The sequence below is a fragment of the Pocillopora damicornis genome, chromosome 9 (assembly GCF_964200805.1).
Source record: "Pocillopora damicornis chromosome 9, jaPocDami1.2, whole genome shotgun sequence".
NCBI classification, from domain to species: domain Eukaryota; kingdom Metazoa; phylum Cnidaria; class Anthozoa; order Scleractinia; family Pocilloporidae; genus Pocillopora; species Pocillopora damicornis.
In genome coordinates, this window is record NC_142678.1 from 7,430,552 (window position 1) to 7,445,823 (window position 15,272).

Consider the following 15,272-nt stretch of genomic DNA (forward strand, 5'->3'; position numbering starts at 1 on the left):
TTCCACCATTCCAGCTTTTAGGGTCGCCCCCTTCAATGACCAGCGCGTTACCTTTTCCGTGACCTTACTGAAACTTTTGAAATGGCGGACGAATCAACCCGATTGATCATTAAAGGCAAGAGAATCTTGCTGCCAGACTGTGTTTCTTCGGGAAGTATAATCATAGACAAAGGGAAGATTGTTGGAATAGAGAAAGGAATGGATACCGCTCAATTACCTCCACGGACGAAGGTAAAATGGGGCCGGGAGGAAGCGCTACTGACCAATATTGTAACCCCATCACGGGTCATGTTACCCCTCGAGAGTCAAAATTTTTTTTGCGGTGTATCATGCCGGTTGATTATCAAACGTTCCACGAGATTCTACGCCTAACTCATGAAATATATGAGTGCAAACTTGCCCATTTTTACCGCGGAATTTACCTAAACAGGCCTTTGTGTTGCTCGTGAACGATGCGGTGTTCCATTTTAATAGTGGGTTTGCTATACGGGACCCTTTTTCTTAATTGAGCAGACAAAGTTACTTGTGATGTGTTGATTTAAGCGAAATGAAATGCTCTTTTCGTTATGTGTGATGTTTGGTGTGCCAGGAAAGCGAGTGTGCAAAACTTTGTCAATGATCCTTAAATTTCTCGATTCGAAACACTTGAAGACCAAACTTTCTTGCGTCGCAGAAGATTGAATCTCCTGCGGGACCTAACATTTATCTTAGCGGTCAGTTTTCAAAGTTCCGAATTTTTTTCCCATTACTTATAATAATTTTCACTCTCCTAAAATTCAACCAAGAATTATCTTTCAAGCAAAATTTAATCTACGGTTATCTCTCAAAAGCAATATTAGTAGTATATTTAAGCAAGTTTTTGTATAGTATGTGGTCAGTTATGACATAAAATGGTGCTCCAAAGAACTGATTGTTAATTCTCCCCTCCAGCTGCTACACATTTCCTTGTAAATAAGTTACAAGAATTTGGTGTTAGATCAAGATTACTTCTACATGATACATTTGAGTATTCTCATTACCTGTTTGCTAGATTGTTGGAAGAAGTTACTTGTTAATCACTTCTGGGAGTTAAAGAGTTAACACAGGTCTGACAGTGTTTGGCTAATACAGGGTGGAATCTAGGGGAGGAGTGCAGGGGATGAGTATTCCCCTCCCCTTAGTTGGCATGAGGCTTTCTGTTTTTCAAGCCAAAGAAGGAAAAAGGAACTTAACTATTTGGTTTATTGGTGTTGAAGTAAACATGAGTCAAGGTTGAAGAACTGATTTTAAACACCATAAAATGGTAGTTTGGCAATGACATTTCAAGCATTAGTTTAGTCTTCAGAGCAGACAGTCCTTAGCTAAGCACCCACTCCTAAGAAAACTCCTCTATGTGCCCCTGTCTTCTGTAGCTCAATTTTTTTTCCAAGATTGCAAAGGCAATTCTTATGAAGAAATGTGCCCACTGGGCACCTAATTACCTTCCTTACTTCTCTCTGATGATCCCTTTTCTCACTTGGTTAGCACACTGGTTAGCAACACTGCATCCTTATTCCTAACAGAGCTGATCAATCCAATCATGGTACAAGGGTAAAGGCAAATAAAATGCTCAGTTACTCAAATTTAGTTCAATAATTCTGTAAATAAAGCAGACAGTGCTAGGATTTCCAGTGTCAAATGAGCATAATGAAGGGAGAAACCAGTATGCTGATAACATTTCATGTGTCTGGTTACCTCACAAGCTTAATACAAATTCAGCACAATCAGAATATCAATCAGTGTACAGGATAACACCTCTTGGCAGGTCATAGATGCAGGAAAGCTGGTAGTGATGCCAGGAGTTGTTGATAGTCATGTCCATGTCAACGAGCCTGGGAGGACAGATTGGGAAGGGTTTGCAACAGCAACACAAGCTGCAGCATCAGGTGGAATCACTACCATTGTGGACATGCCCCTGTAAGTACTAATTAACTCTTTTGATTCCAGGAATTAACCATTAAGTTAAATCCTTTGGGCTGGTTATTTACACAAGGTCTAACCCAAACCGCATTTTCATTCAAGAAGTGGGCTCAGGTCTTCTCTTTAAGAGGGTTGATTTAAGTAATTAAATGTAACACATCAAGCTTTTGGCGAAAGTCTTAGAGAAAAATAAATTATGTTTTTTCAGCAACATTTTACTGCTCATCGCAGTAGTGACATCTTAAACTCCCTTGTGACTGTTGTTTAAGACCACAACGTAATAATTTAGCCAGGGCCATAACATGACCCATTATTAACCGTTTACCCCCTAACATCAGTATGCATATAGTTATTCTTCATACTGTTCTCCATACATTTACAAAGAAGCACACAAGGAGAATTTGTGTAACAATCAAGAGCTGCTTTAGTTGGTGATCATCTCCTCCATTCTCATAACTTTAATGTTTGATTCAGGGATGATAAAGTAAAGAGAAATTAGATGCTAGTCACTCTTAGGGGCTTAAGGGTTAATCTGGCATAATACTTAGGCTAGCACCATGTCTTCCTCACAGATCATTGATTGCAGAATTAGTCAGGCTTTAGATTCCTGGTGTTATCAAAAGAAAATTAAGGAGTGGATGAGAATTTAATGCTATCATGTTAAAATATTCACTTTCCATCATAAATTGAATGAAGATAATTTGATGTGTCTTTTGTATCAAAAGAAATTCTATTCCTCCCACCACTACTCTGGATGGATTTTATACCAAACTTAACAGTGCTAGGAGCAAATGTTGGACTGATGTTGCCTTCTGGGGAGGGGTGGTACCAGGAAATCAGGTATTAAAAATATGAAGTAAAGATTTTAATCACTTGTCTGCATGATATTGTACTGATATAGTAAGGAGAAATTTCGTCTTGGTCACTCATGGCTATGAAAGGGTTAAGCCTGACTGTTGCCAACTGAAGACACCTGAATAAGATGTCAGTCTATGCTTTTGTTAAGGAGAATATTTTTCTTTGTTAGGCTGAAATAAAGCCCATGGTGAATGCTGGTGTTAAGGGTTTCAAGTGCTTTCTTGTGCACAGTGGTGTTGATGAGTTTCCCTCTGTCACAGAGAGTGATGTGAGGCTGGCCATGGAGCAAATGCAGGGAACAGATGCTGTGTTTCTGGTAATGTTTTATTTGTATGACTTTCTTCTGCTACCACATGTTGGTTGGAATAATTTTTTTTAAGGTCATCTTTGTGATAGGCCTTTTTAGCCATTTACACCCCAACTTCAGTAAACAGGTTAGTCGGCATAATAGGAAGTTGCAAATTACATGTAATGTAAATTATTAATTGATCAAAGATTGATTGTCCTCATTAATTTGTGGAAGATGCAATTTTTCGCATCAGGCTATCTATTGATTAATTGACCAATCAATGATAAATTCTTTTTAGTATCTAGCCTTTTGCATGCATATTCTCCAAACTGTTCTCCATAAATTTCCTGAGGTGCAGACAAAAATAATTTATTTAACAATCAAGAGTTAGTTGGTGATCATTTCAGTGGAATTAACTGAGTCAATAATGGGAGTTGGCCACCCAAAAGCTGACATTTTGACTGTTGGCCTGCATTTGCTCAGACTAAGGGCCAACACTTGAAGAATCAGCTTTAGAAGCTCTTTACAGTGGACCATTTACATCATTGTCTCAGTTGATTGCACCAAATTATCCTATCGATTACAACTTGCATCTCAATCTCTCAGAGGTAGGCAAAAGAATTGCAGACTACTCCATGAGGATCAGGGAGAGAAAAACCAATCTTTGAGCTGTTTGAGTTCAAAAATAGATACAAATATAACAACAGAGAATCTTGTAACAGGAAATCCTGTTTACTTTAATTTTTGTTTGAAAAATTACTTTTATCGGCATAAATCTGTAAGCAAAGGCCCAAAAATTTGTTTGTCATCTGTCCTTAGTTCCATGCAGAAGTTGAGCTTCCTCAAGAAACAGACAATGCAAGTCAAGGTAAAGCCATCTTTTTTTGATGTTGATCGAGCTGGTATCACTGGTTTTATATATCAGTGAGTCATTCCCATTAACCTCATTGATCATTATCCCTTTCACTCATGATCTCTTTGGTAATTCTCCTTACTGTCTGCTACACATTGCTTGTAATTTCAGTTTTAAGAATTTGGCATTGAATCAATTGATAATCCACCAATTGATATTTTTCATCACTTGTCTACTTGAGATTGTATTGATATTGTAAGGAGAAATTCTCTCTTGGTCATTACTGGGAGTGATGGGGTTATTGGTAATGACTTGTCAGAACACCAGAATAGAGTAGGTGAAAAGCCAAGGCATTGATAAGATATTCATTGTAGGATCCATCTGTGTCCTTCTGGCATTTGGTTGGAATATGCCAATCCCTGTATATTATATATAATGATAATAGGACTGAGTGGAGTCCAATTCTGTCTGTAATCATACTCGTGATCAATAAAATCGGACGACCGCGAAGCGGGCGTCCGATTTGTTAATCACGAGTATGATTATAGACAGGATTGGACGACACGAGGTCCTGTTACCAGTTAATCAAAACTATGACAAAATTTGAGAAAGAAACTAGGCATCGGTTGTACGTTTTGATTAAAAAAAAAAACAACAACAACAACAGCTTCAAACAGTTGACTCGCCGAAATGTGAGACAACTGCGCACGCATTTGACGCGTTCTGTCCACTTATACGGGCATGACGTATTAACTGTTCCTTTCACTGTCCTATTACACTGTCCAAACACAAGCATGATGGTTCAACCTCCATTGTTAGAGAGGGGGGGGGGGGTAGGTTCTATGTGTACGTCTGATTTAGGTAAAAAAAAAGTCATCTTTAATATATGTGTGGTATAAGATATGTTTTCAACTGTTCCAAGGAGTTTTGACCTCCATTGTGGCTTTTTGTTTTAAGCTGCTCGGGTGATTTGAAGCAAGTGCCAAACGGCCGTGAAGCGCGAGTTACGCGCGAGAGAAGGAGCGTGTTCGCCTCGAGCCTACCCCCGCTCACCTTTAAAGAAGCCAAAGATTTACGCTTGCTCTGTGAGCCGCAGGCCTAACCACGTTCTAGACAGTTCTGAGCAGAGTATTTTTGTTGTTATGTCACAGATCCTTCTAAGTACACCACATTTTTGCATTCCCGACCGGAAGCGATGGAAAACCAAGCGATTGAGCTGGTTATCAAACTTTGTAAAGAATACAGGTTAGTCGGCATAATAGGAAGTTGCAAATTACACGTAATATAAATTATTAATCGATCAAAAATTGATTGTCCTCATTACTCAATGGATGATGCAATTTTTCGCATTAGGCTATCAATTGATAAATTGATCAATTAATGATAAATTATTAGCGATATCTAACCTTTAACACCCTAAAATCAGTATGCATATTCTCCATACTGATCTCTAAACATTTTCCTAAGGTGCTGACAGGGAGAATTTGTTTAATAATCAAGAGTATCTTAACTTGGTGATCATTTCCTGACCTTAATGTGTGATTCACCATGCAGATCAAATACTTTTTCTTCTCTCATTGTGACGTTCTGTTTGTATTTCAGAGTACCCTGTCACATTGTGCACCTTTCTTCAGCAAGTGCCCTGCCCATGATCAGGAAGGCCCGCGAGGAAGGTGTCCCTCTCACTATAGAAACTACGCACCACTACCTGTCACTCCAAGCTGAAAATGTGCCTGATGGTGCCACTCAATTTAAGTGCTGTCCGCCTGTACGAGATGGCAAAAATCAAGTAAGCATAGCTGCGTATTCAACAGGAAGCTTAGTAACATTCACGCGCGCATCGTTTCAAAAGCAAGAAAAAGATAAATTAGGGAAACGCGGTCAGCTGGTTACAATTTATTGATCTATTTGGTTACTTCATAGGGAAGTTGGAAAGTAATCTTCGACCTCATGTACGTACTCGACCCAATTCTCCTGACTTATGTTCCAAAATCTCGCTAAAAAATACAATAAGTGGAACCGCGTTGTATTTGTTTTCCTCTCTCCTCACAGGAAGCTCTATGGGATGCCCTTAAGTCACGTGACATTGACTTAGTCATTTCAGACCACTCTCCGTGCACTGAAGATCTTAAGCTGATGGACAGAGGGGATTTTATGGCGGCCTGGGGAGGAATATCAGGGGTGCAGTATGGTGAGTGCTTATTGAGCATATGCGCACGTACATATTGCTCAATGGACAAGACGTACCACGGTTAATTCCTATTTCCTTTTTCAGGGTTATCCATATTCTGGTCGCAGGCGTGTAACCGAGGTTTCTCTCTTCACGATGTTGCTCGTGTAATGTGCGAGGAACCCGCCAAGTTAAGTCGTTTGAGTCATCGGAAAGGAAAGATTGCTGTGGGCATGGATGCGGATTTTGTGCTTTGGGATCCTGATGAACGAATTGTGGTAAGACTTGTTAAAAAGGTTAATTCCAGGTGTATGGTGTTGGCAAAATGATTATGAATGTGCAGTGTTTGTATCTGCGGTATACGTCTTTCCTTTTGGGAACCCACGCACCTTTGTGTAAGTTATGCCTCGATTGGATGAGGCGATCAAGTGTCACCACCATAGCAGCCTTATTGCGCATGCTATGTGCACGTACTTCAACTGACCATTTGTATCATAACTAGTTCGGACATGCAAGTGTACGCAGCGTTTTGACGGGCGTGTTAAAGAGAATGTAGTGCTAGTTTTCTACCAGGTTTCAACGCACAAAGGAGAAAAAAGCAAGCGGTGTCATATAGTTTGATTTGGTTTACAATGTAATCTTCTTCTCATAAAAGATATACGTGGAAGTGAGTTTGTTCACATTAAATATACCTTTTACCAACCGAACCCTGTTCGAGATTCGTACTGTAACTTACAGACCGAGTTTTTTTCCGCGCGGGCCATAAATCCGAATGGAAAAAAATGAAGTTCCATTACTTACTGTACGAACCGAGAAAACGAGGTTAGTAAGATGTTCATAATGTATCTCTGGATTCAAATTGACGGGGAAGATTCCAATTGAAACGAACTTTTGAATTTAGCGGGCTGTACATTGAAATACGGCCCGCTACATTGATCAATCACAGGGAACGTACTAACTGAGAGATATAATAAAACTATTTATGTATTTACTTTTTCCAGATCGATCAGAAGATAACTCGGCATAAAAACAAGGTACAAAGGCTGGGTGATTGATTTTTAAACATTGAACAATGATTAAATCACAATCTTACTATTTTTGTTTTTTGTTTAGTCATGACAGATGAGGTCAATCAAAGCACTGTTCATGCTTTTTTTTGCCTGGACAGTGTGCACATTTAACAGCTTTCATATATAGCTCGCGTCCAAATGCTGTCCAACCATTCCATCTAATTAAGAGGAGGACAAATCTTTCTCTCTCTTGTCCCTCTTCACTTGCTATCGCCTCCGATAAAAAGCGAGCGCCATTTTATAATTTGGAAAGAGTTAAATGTTTTTTGTTTCACGGGGTAAGGGGTTGGGATGGACTGGGGAGGAAGGGAGAGATATGGTAGGTCAGCGGATGGCGCACAAGAATCGGGACTGGTTCATGTTTGCTCCTTAGCGAGACACCAGTTACCACCCCAGCTGGGGAATAATGGACTGGGGAAGAATGGGTACTAGCAAACTGTCAGGGCAATGTGCAAGGCGGGTTACTTCGCGATATGATTTAAGTTGTGCCATCCTATGGAAACCAGGTTGAGCTCTGGCATAAATGAGCCGCTAGATTTGTTATACTTCACCTGTATTTTATGTTTTGTTTTTACTTTAATTGACAGGTAACTCCATACCACAACATGACGTTGCATGGAGTCGTTCACAAGACTATCCTACGAGGAAATGTCGTGTACGAGCGGGACAGAGTCTGCGATATTCCAGCGGGTCAGCTCATACTGGAGAAACCTTCACGAGGAGACAGCTTGATAAAATGAAAAATAAAACAAAATAGTGTATTGAACACATCCTAACCCTGAAACAATGGTCCTTCCTGAAAATTATTAATTAAAACTTAAAAGCTAATCGTTCGTCTGTGACTAAGAAATTGTGGGTTTTCGCTCGCAGCACGTAAGTTATACGAAAGCGAGTTTCATTCCTAGAATTAAATTAAGTGTATAGGAGATGGCGTTACAAGTTTCCATTTTATGGAAATAAAGGATGGATATAGAAGATGGAAATAATTTCATGGCATCATTTTATAATATCAAAGCGTTGTAATACTATAGGAGACTAATGATACACAAATTCGATTGCGTGACATTCTTAGAAAAACAGGGACTTTCCCGAGGAAATGAGTCATAGCATTGCTATTTTTTTTAGGTCTTGTGATGGTCGCATGATTTTTTTCACATAAATAGAAATCTCACGTAATAATGTAATGGGTTGTAATTCAGAAATCATGATTAGTTTAAGGATATGGAACATTTTTTTTGTCCATTTTGTGAAGAGCAACTCTAAGAAAACACTAAAAAGTGAACCATGTGGTGAAAATATAAATTTGACAACCATGAATGGATAATATGTTTGTCAATGATGCGGTCAGGTTGATAATGAAGAAATGTAAAATGGTTTGCGTGTTTACATAGCCTGATGTAAACACGCGGGAGGTTGGGAGAACACGAGGTAAGCGTAGGAAACCACGACGCGAAGCGGAGTGGTTTCCAGCCTATCGAGTGTTCTCCCAACCTCCCGCGTGTTTACATCAGGTATGTAAACACGCAAACCATTTTACATTTCTTTTATAAAATAACTAATGAAAGAGGAACGAAAACCGTGTTTGCATACGCTCATGTAAAATGGTTTTATGGCCAATCAGAGCGCGCGTACTATTTGAATTATTTTATAAATGGGAAATAGTAAATGAGTTTGTGGATTTTCAGGAGAGTATATTTAACATAGTCCGAAAATCAGTTTTCCATCGAAAGTATCACATTAAGAATACAATCTTTGATATACGTAAAAGAAACAATATACAACTATCAACGAATGACGAAATTAAGATATTAGAGACTTTTAAAGGATTGAGAGTGAGCTACCTCAGATCAAACAGGAATTCGTAGCATGCGAGAGTTATCTTTTTCGGCTGGGTGGGTTGAGATGGGGCACTTCGTATACCTAATGTTTTCATTTTTGTAACAGAAAAAGAGCATAACTTTCAAACAGACGAAAAAAATTGTATTACTTCACCGTAGGAAAAAGAAAAAACTAATATATTTTTTTTACTGATTAATCTGATCTCACACGGGACCCAGTCGTTCCTAATAGAGTTGAACAGGGGAAATGACTGCGGAGGATCATCAGAACGCTACAGATCCAGAGCTTCATGGGGGATCAGGACAATTTTAGTGTAACCAAAATCCTCTACCTTCCACCCTTAAGTCTCAATGGAGGGGAATTAAACCAAATGGACCAGCTAAAAAAAAAAGAGTCATCTCAGAAAAAGCGACTGGAATTCAAAACCTGCCGCAAGAGAAAGTAAGATACAACGCAACTGGAAAAGTACACTGGTGAAATAAAAATTCAAGGTCAAATCGACTTTTGTTATTTGAAAAATAGCAGTCTGGAAATTTTTACACTGACTAATGTCGTCTTAACTGGAGGTAATAGATAAGCAAGAGTAGATCTCTTCCATCCTCACCCCTCACAAACATTGGTCGTTATTTTTTTAAAAACAAATTTTACTTTCACTTGGATAAAAGAACGTCTTGAAAAAATAAGTCTGCAAAATAGCCAAGTAAAGAGTTCCAATATTGGAGTTGGTGTGAAACCTCCTAGGTTTTTAAAAACTGAGTAGTTTCAATTTCAGTCGCGATTGTAGAGAAAAGTCTGCTCTCTTTGTCAGCCGGAGGTGTACGCTCTTCGTTTATGTCCATTCAAAGAAACTTCTCTGTAATTCTAATCCGTAACCTTTCGACACAATGTTTCCGATTTCAAGGTGTTTGCTCTTCTTTAACAATACAAGCTGCTTCAAAGCTGTGTAGTTCACTCTCTTGTATCTATCTTCACCCGTCACCACCGCCCACGGGTACAGTTTTTCTACTTCCTGAGCAATAACGCCATAATCTTGTCCTCTCTTACCCAGTTGCTCCACGGCTTTTCTAGACCACCTCCAGCTGTAACCCTGAAGACCAATCTGCTTGAATTCTGAATACGGCAGGATTGTGATGTTCTCCTTCAATCTAGAATCACTTAGGACCCCGAACAGAACCGCGCCGCCTATAGCACCTCCCAAAATATCTTTTCGACATTTTGATTCAGTCTCGTGTTGCCTTTGAGCTTCTCTTATTTGATTTAATCGTTCTTCCAGAATTTCTCGTTGCTTCTCAGCTTCCATTCTCTCTGCGCGTTCTGTGACGAGTCTCTCTTCCCTGTGAATTACTTCCTCCGTTGCCTTCCTCCTAATCTCTGCTGCTTGCTGTTCCAATATTTCTTCGTCTGGACTCAGTCGCGTTTCCCCGATTTCGTCTTTCAGAGCAACAACCTCAGCTATATGTTCTCGGGTATCATTGATTTTCTCAGCCAGGGAGCATTTCTGAATAAACTGTTCCATTGCGTGATCTTTGGAACGTTTTATTTCTTCTATTTCCTTGGTCAGTAGTGGTTCAATGATCTCTCGGAATCCTCGATCACACAGATGTGTTTCAAGGGCAGTGTATGTATTTGATACACCACTCCAAGGATTTCTGCTGATCGCAACGTGAAGTTTCCTAATGAGATCAGCCATCTTTTTCCCATCAATTACTTCTCCACGAACATTTTTCTTGCAAGGAAACCGCTTAAAATCCGCTGCGAGGGACGAAGCTATATTTGCATACACATCATCTTGTGAATCACGCAATCGTTTTGAATCCTCCACGTGGGGTATGTTCCTGACCTTGATGCGATCTCGAGGGAATAATCTACCTATAGATTTTCCGATGTTACTTCTATCGTTAACAATCCTGTCCTGAATTTCACTTTGTAGAGTGTTCCCCGGTGAGGGAGGAAGTGCATCGCGTAAAATCACCAATAATCCCGGATATGAACTAACACTGTGCACGTCATCTTCCCAGAACAGTTCGCTCACTCGAGACGCTCGATACAAAAACTTTACGTTGTAGCTATTGATTCTTTCTCTGGCCAATAGAGCTAGTCCGGAGGAAATAAGAAATGTGAAAATGTGAAGTGAATCGGTAATCTCGTTGTCCTTAAAATTAGTTCCTTCTGTGTCGATCAGAATAGTATACCCACCACGGTTGTTCATATCTGGCAAAATCGACATCCACACTCCACTGGTACACGGTATACTATTTTCACAAGTTTTAAACACGCTCTGAACGTTAGCCGTTTTACTTCCATCCAAAAAATGCCTGATCATATTTAGGGTCGTAGATTTGCCAACATAAGCGTCGCCAACCACGCTAATAATTCTTAACGGACCTTGGAGTGCTTCAATCTCACCAACAGCTAATTCATTCAGAATAAACTTCTCGCTTTGATAATCGTACGTCAAGAGCGGTTTCGCCAACGAGCTGTCCATACAAACCGCGATTGAAATATTGCAAACTAGTACCAGAAATTCTAATTGAAGGTGTACGTCTCGCTTCATTCTTAAGCTAAAGATTGAAAAAGAATTCCACGTTCTGGCGATTTCACCTTTGATCACGCAGGAAATTTGTTCAGTTTCGGTTTACTGATTTGCATTAGGGGGTAACCCCTTCCTACATCAAGTTTCCTTATTTGCTAGGGGGGGAAATCCCGGGAAAAACCCCAATAGTTTACCGGCTTTCATTTTAATCAATAGCTGCTTGTTAAAAGACCTAAGTTTGGCAATAAAATTTTAACTAGGGAGTTACACTTAGACAAAACTCTGCCGCGTTTGGGCAAATGAGCGAAGTTTGTAAAACCAGCAGGGAAAGGGTCGGGAGACTGTGTTAATAATTGATCGATCTTTCTTGAAAACTGTTCTGCTTGGTATGAAAATAAGTGATCATGTGAAAACCGGTTATTCCCGTTCTTGGCTAGCACTTAGAGGTAAACCCCAAGATGTAATTAAGATCAATTTCATTTACTCCTGATCTGCTGTGGACGGCTACCTATCTCGCTCGCACGGCGTCAAAAAGAATGGATCTGCTTCGGTCTTTCATCCTGAGTGTTCATGTTATATTCAACGTTTGTCCTGGAGTGTATGGAGGAACAGCACAACTCCTTCTTAGAATTAATCCCGATCAGAAATCTTACGAGTTAAATCGGGGTTTACTAAAAGAAATTGCTGAACTTCCAGCACCTATTCAAATCACCGCTGTGGTCGGTGATGAAAGAGTTGGTAAATCACTTACATGGAACGCACTTAATTACATCTGGACTGGAAAGAATCGATCCTCTGAGCAAGTCTTCCAAACCGGTGACAGTCTTACGCGTGTCACGCGAGGAGTGTGGGCGTATGTCACACAACGCGAGAACAGAAGTGATATTTTGCTGGAAGTGGAGGCAGCCGATATAGGTGACGATAGCTTTGTGGCACAAATTTACATGTTTGCAGCGACGATTTCATCCGGCTTCATCGTTTTGGCGCGCGATTACGTTAAAGACAGCGATCTGGAGACGTTGAATCGTATGGCGCGTCTAAATGAGTTTGCTTTTACGAGAACTTACTGTGACAATTTTCCAGAGGTTAAATTTGTGGTGAGAGGTGGACCCGGCGGAAGTGAAGACTCGCGATCAATGAGAAATTCAGTATTGGAAAGGTTAACCCCAAAGTACTTCCCAAGAAGCAAAATTACTGTCAGCCATATCTCACCCGTCATCGATCGCGAAGTTTTCAAGGACTTTGGAAAATTGTCTCAAAGTAACTTCATGACTTCCATGGAAAATCTTGCAGCAGAAGTTGAGGGGTTTCCCGTTAAGAGAAACCTCGAAGGAATCCCTATGAATGGCAGCGAAGTTACAAAACTCATTGAGCGATTGGCAGAAACCATAAGCGCAAATAACGGGTTTGATTTTGCAGATATTTACAACGTAATCGAAAGTAATATTTGCAAAAGGAATGAAAAGAACCTCTTTGGATCCCTTTTAGAGCTCAAATCAGAGCACATAGAACTCCGAAAGAAAAACATTTCGATCGCGTTCCTAAAACAGTGTCGTTTACATAGTGCTTTTGTATCTGCCAAAGATAACCTGGAGCGTATCATTCTCACAAAGAAGTCAGAGGATATGAAATTGATTCTTGCCGAATACAAAAGAAAGAAAGTGGAGAGAGACATCTTACAAATTGCTAAATTGGAGGGGGATTTTAAAAAAATAATTGCAGAAAAAGATCGGAAGACAGAAGAACAGAGGGAAATGAGGCAAAGAGCTGATCAAGAAAATCAAGTCCTTCGAATGAAAATCGACGCCTACATGGAGTTATTGAAGGAAGAAATGAAGCGTGGAGGATGGCTGAGTGCTCTAAGAGAGGTGTTGCTTTTCGATGAAATAAAAAATCTTAGGGAAGATATAAAGAGAATTACAGAACCTGAAAAAACAATTTCCATTCAGAAACTTTCTGAAACTTTCATAAACATTTTAAGTTTGTGCAGTGCTGCTTTAAAATTAGCGCTGCAAATAAGGGAAATCTATCGCTAACCGGTCCCGAATCAGTCATCGGTTGCTTTCTACTAGCTATTAAGTTTATTTGCCAAATTCTTAGAAACTTTAATAGAAATTTGAATTATGAGAAAAATTAAATTTTGAAATGTTGACCAAAGTTCACTTGCGTTTGTTTGAATTAGCGTGTCGGAGCAAATGAGCAGACGAATTGAATTTAAATTCCAGTTTATTACTGAGAATTTAAAGCTTACTTTGTTAAATTTGAGAGTTAAATTTTAAATAGATTCATATTTTACGTCGAAATATTTTTTTCTGGTTTGTTTTTTGCTTTGCTTTGCTTTGCTTTGCTTTGCTTTGCTTTTTTGTCTTACGGCTTTTTTTCTCGTTTGTTTGTTTTTGCTGTTTTGACTTTATTCAAGAGATTACGAGACAGTTTATGTTCTCCGACTTTATTAAAGTAACACTGAACGTATTTAGGCGTCACGCCTCCCAAACGGATATCGCTGACAATACAGCTTTCAGGACGACAGAGAACTTTTCACACCAGGTGTTCTTTGCCCATCTCCTACTCCTAATTCCCTAATGCACTTTTCCTCTTCGAAACTAAATAACACTTTGTTGAGCTTTAATGTACCTTCTAACTTTTAACTTATAAGTAGCTTTTATGTAGATCAAAAGGTTTCTCAAGCCGAAAGGTTACCTTCAACTTCATAGCCTATTCCAAGTTCAATTGATTTCATCCCCAGTCCCTCGCACTGTAAAGTGGTGGTGGTGGGGGGGGGGGGGGAGGGTTGGGTGCAGTAAAGGAAACAACTGCGATAATCAAATATACAAAACACAGAGGTCATATAATTACAAGGCTGATCTCCCGCCAAGCTATTTTACTTTCCCACTCGTTTACCTTTCCCGTGCAGCAACTCTGAAAGCAAATTAGTTTTCTTGAGCTTTGTTGCATTCTTTTCCACAAAAACTTCAGAGTATCAGCAATGTTCTCCAATACAAAATCATGAAGTATATTCCTATAAATTTGTATATCATACTCGTGCTAAGTAATCTACATTACTGATTTATTACTATACATAAGACTAACTATTAAAACTCTGATTGGTCGAGAGCATACAGTCACTATACCATAGCTTGTGAAGTTGAAATAACCCAACGGCTGCCGAACGTTTACATTTTTCGGTACATCACACTGTGTTAAATACGTATCAATTATGTTAACAGATTACGAGCAGTCCGTCCTTTGTGATGAGGTCCGTCACGCGGGTCAAAGAAAGAAGTGGGAAAAAAATGATGTAAGCGCGCCGCGGGGAAGTCTGGAAGTGAGGCTCTCGAAAAAAATAAGGCACCGATTTATCCTATATAAAAACTTACCCTAGGAAACTCCGAAAGTAACTAATTCACTAACTTAATACATTCTTCTTAAAATAACAATTCGTAAAAGTTCTATGAGCGCTGTACTTAGTCTGTTAAATGCACTTTAAAGTGAGACGTAAAATGAAGACGATTTCTAAGCAATGATTACTTTGATTGTGCCATCTTTAAAACGAGGTATTACTGAAATGCGTCCCTCAGTGGTTACTGCAATCCTTTCCAGCCAAAGAATCTTTTTTTCTTGGATGAGAGTTCGGCAAGAAAACTCACCGTGTTTAGTGTACTGTACTGGTACTGTACTGTGTACTAGATTTCTTCATGTGAAAGAATGCTCCCTCGTGAGTA

The 15,272-nt window shown here is 39.5% G+C and overlaps 3 protein-coding genes across 3 annotated transcripts; 2 read left to right on the plus strand and 1 right to left on the minus strand.

Annotated features, from left to right (window-relative positions):
- On the plus strand, window positions 1-8,499 carry LOC113684562 (allantoinase, mitochondrial). The gene is made up of 11 exons (XM_027201961.2): window positions 1-231; window positions 1,784-1,935; window positions 2,664-2,778; window positions 2,966-3,112; window positions 3,905-3,953; window positions 5,090-5,183; window positions 5,541-5,727; window positions 5,991-6,129; window positions 6,214-6,386; window positions 7,110-7,142; window positions 7,766-8,499. The coding sequence occupies exons 1-11, from the start codon at window positions 82-84 to the stop codon at window positions 7,916-7,918; spliced, it is 1,392 nt and encodes a 463-aa protein (XP_027057762.2). The 5' UTR covers window positions 1-81; the 3' UTR covers window positions 7,919-8,499.
- A 997-nt stretch (window positions 8,500-9,496) lies between these two features.
- LOC113684575 (uncharacterized) lies at window positions 9,497-11,656 on the minus strand. The gene has a single exon (XM_027201973.2). The coding sequence runs from the start codon at window positions 11,569-11,571 to the stop codon at window positions 9,847-9,849; it is 1,725 nt and encodes a 574-aa protein (XP_027057774.2). The 5' UTR covers window positions 11,572-11,656; the 3' UTR covers window positions 9,497-9,846.
- Window positions 11,657-11,932: 276 nt separating this feature from the next.
- LOC113684546 (uncharacterized) lies at window positions 11,933-13,853 on the plus strand. Its single transcript, XM_027201941.2, has one exon. The coding sequence runs from the start codon at window positions 12,087-12,089 to the stop codon at window positions 13,584-13,586; it is 1,500 nt and encodes a 499-aa protein (XP_027057742.2). The 5' UTR covers window positions 11,933-12,086; the 3' UTR covers window positions 13,587-13,853.
- The last annotated feature ends 1,419 nt before the right edge of the window (window positions 13,854-15,272 follow it).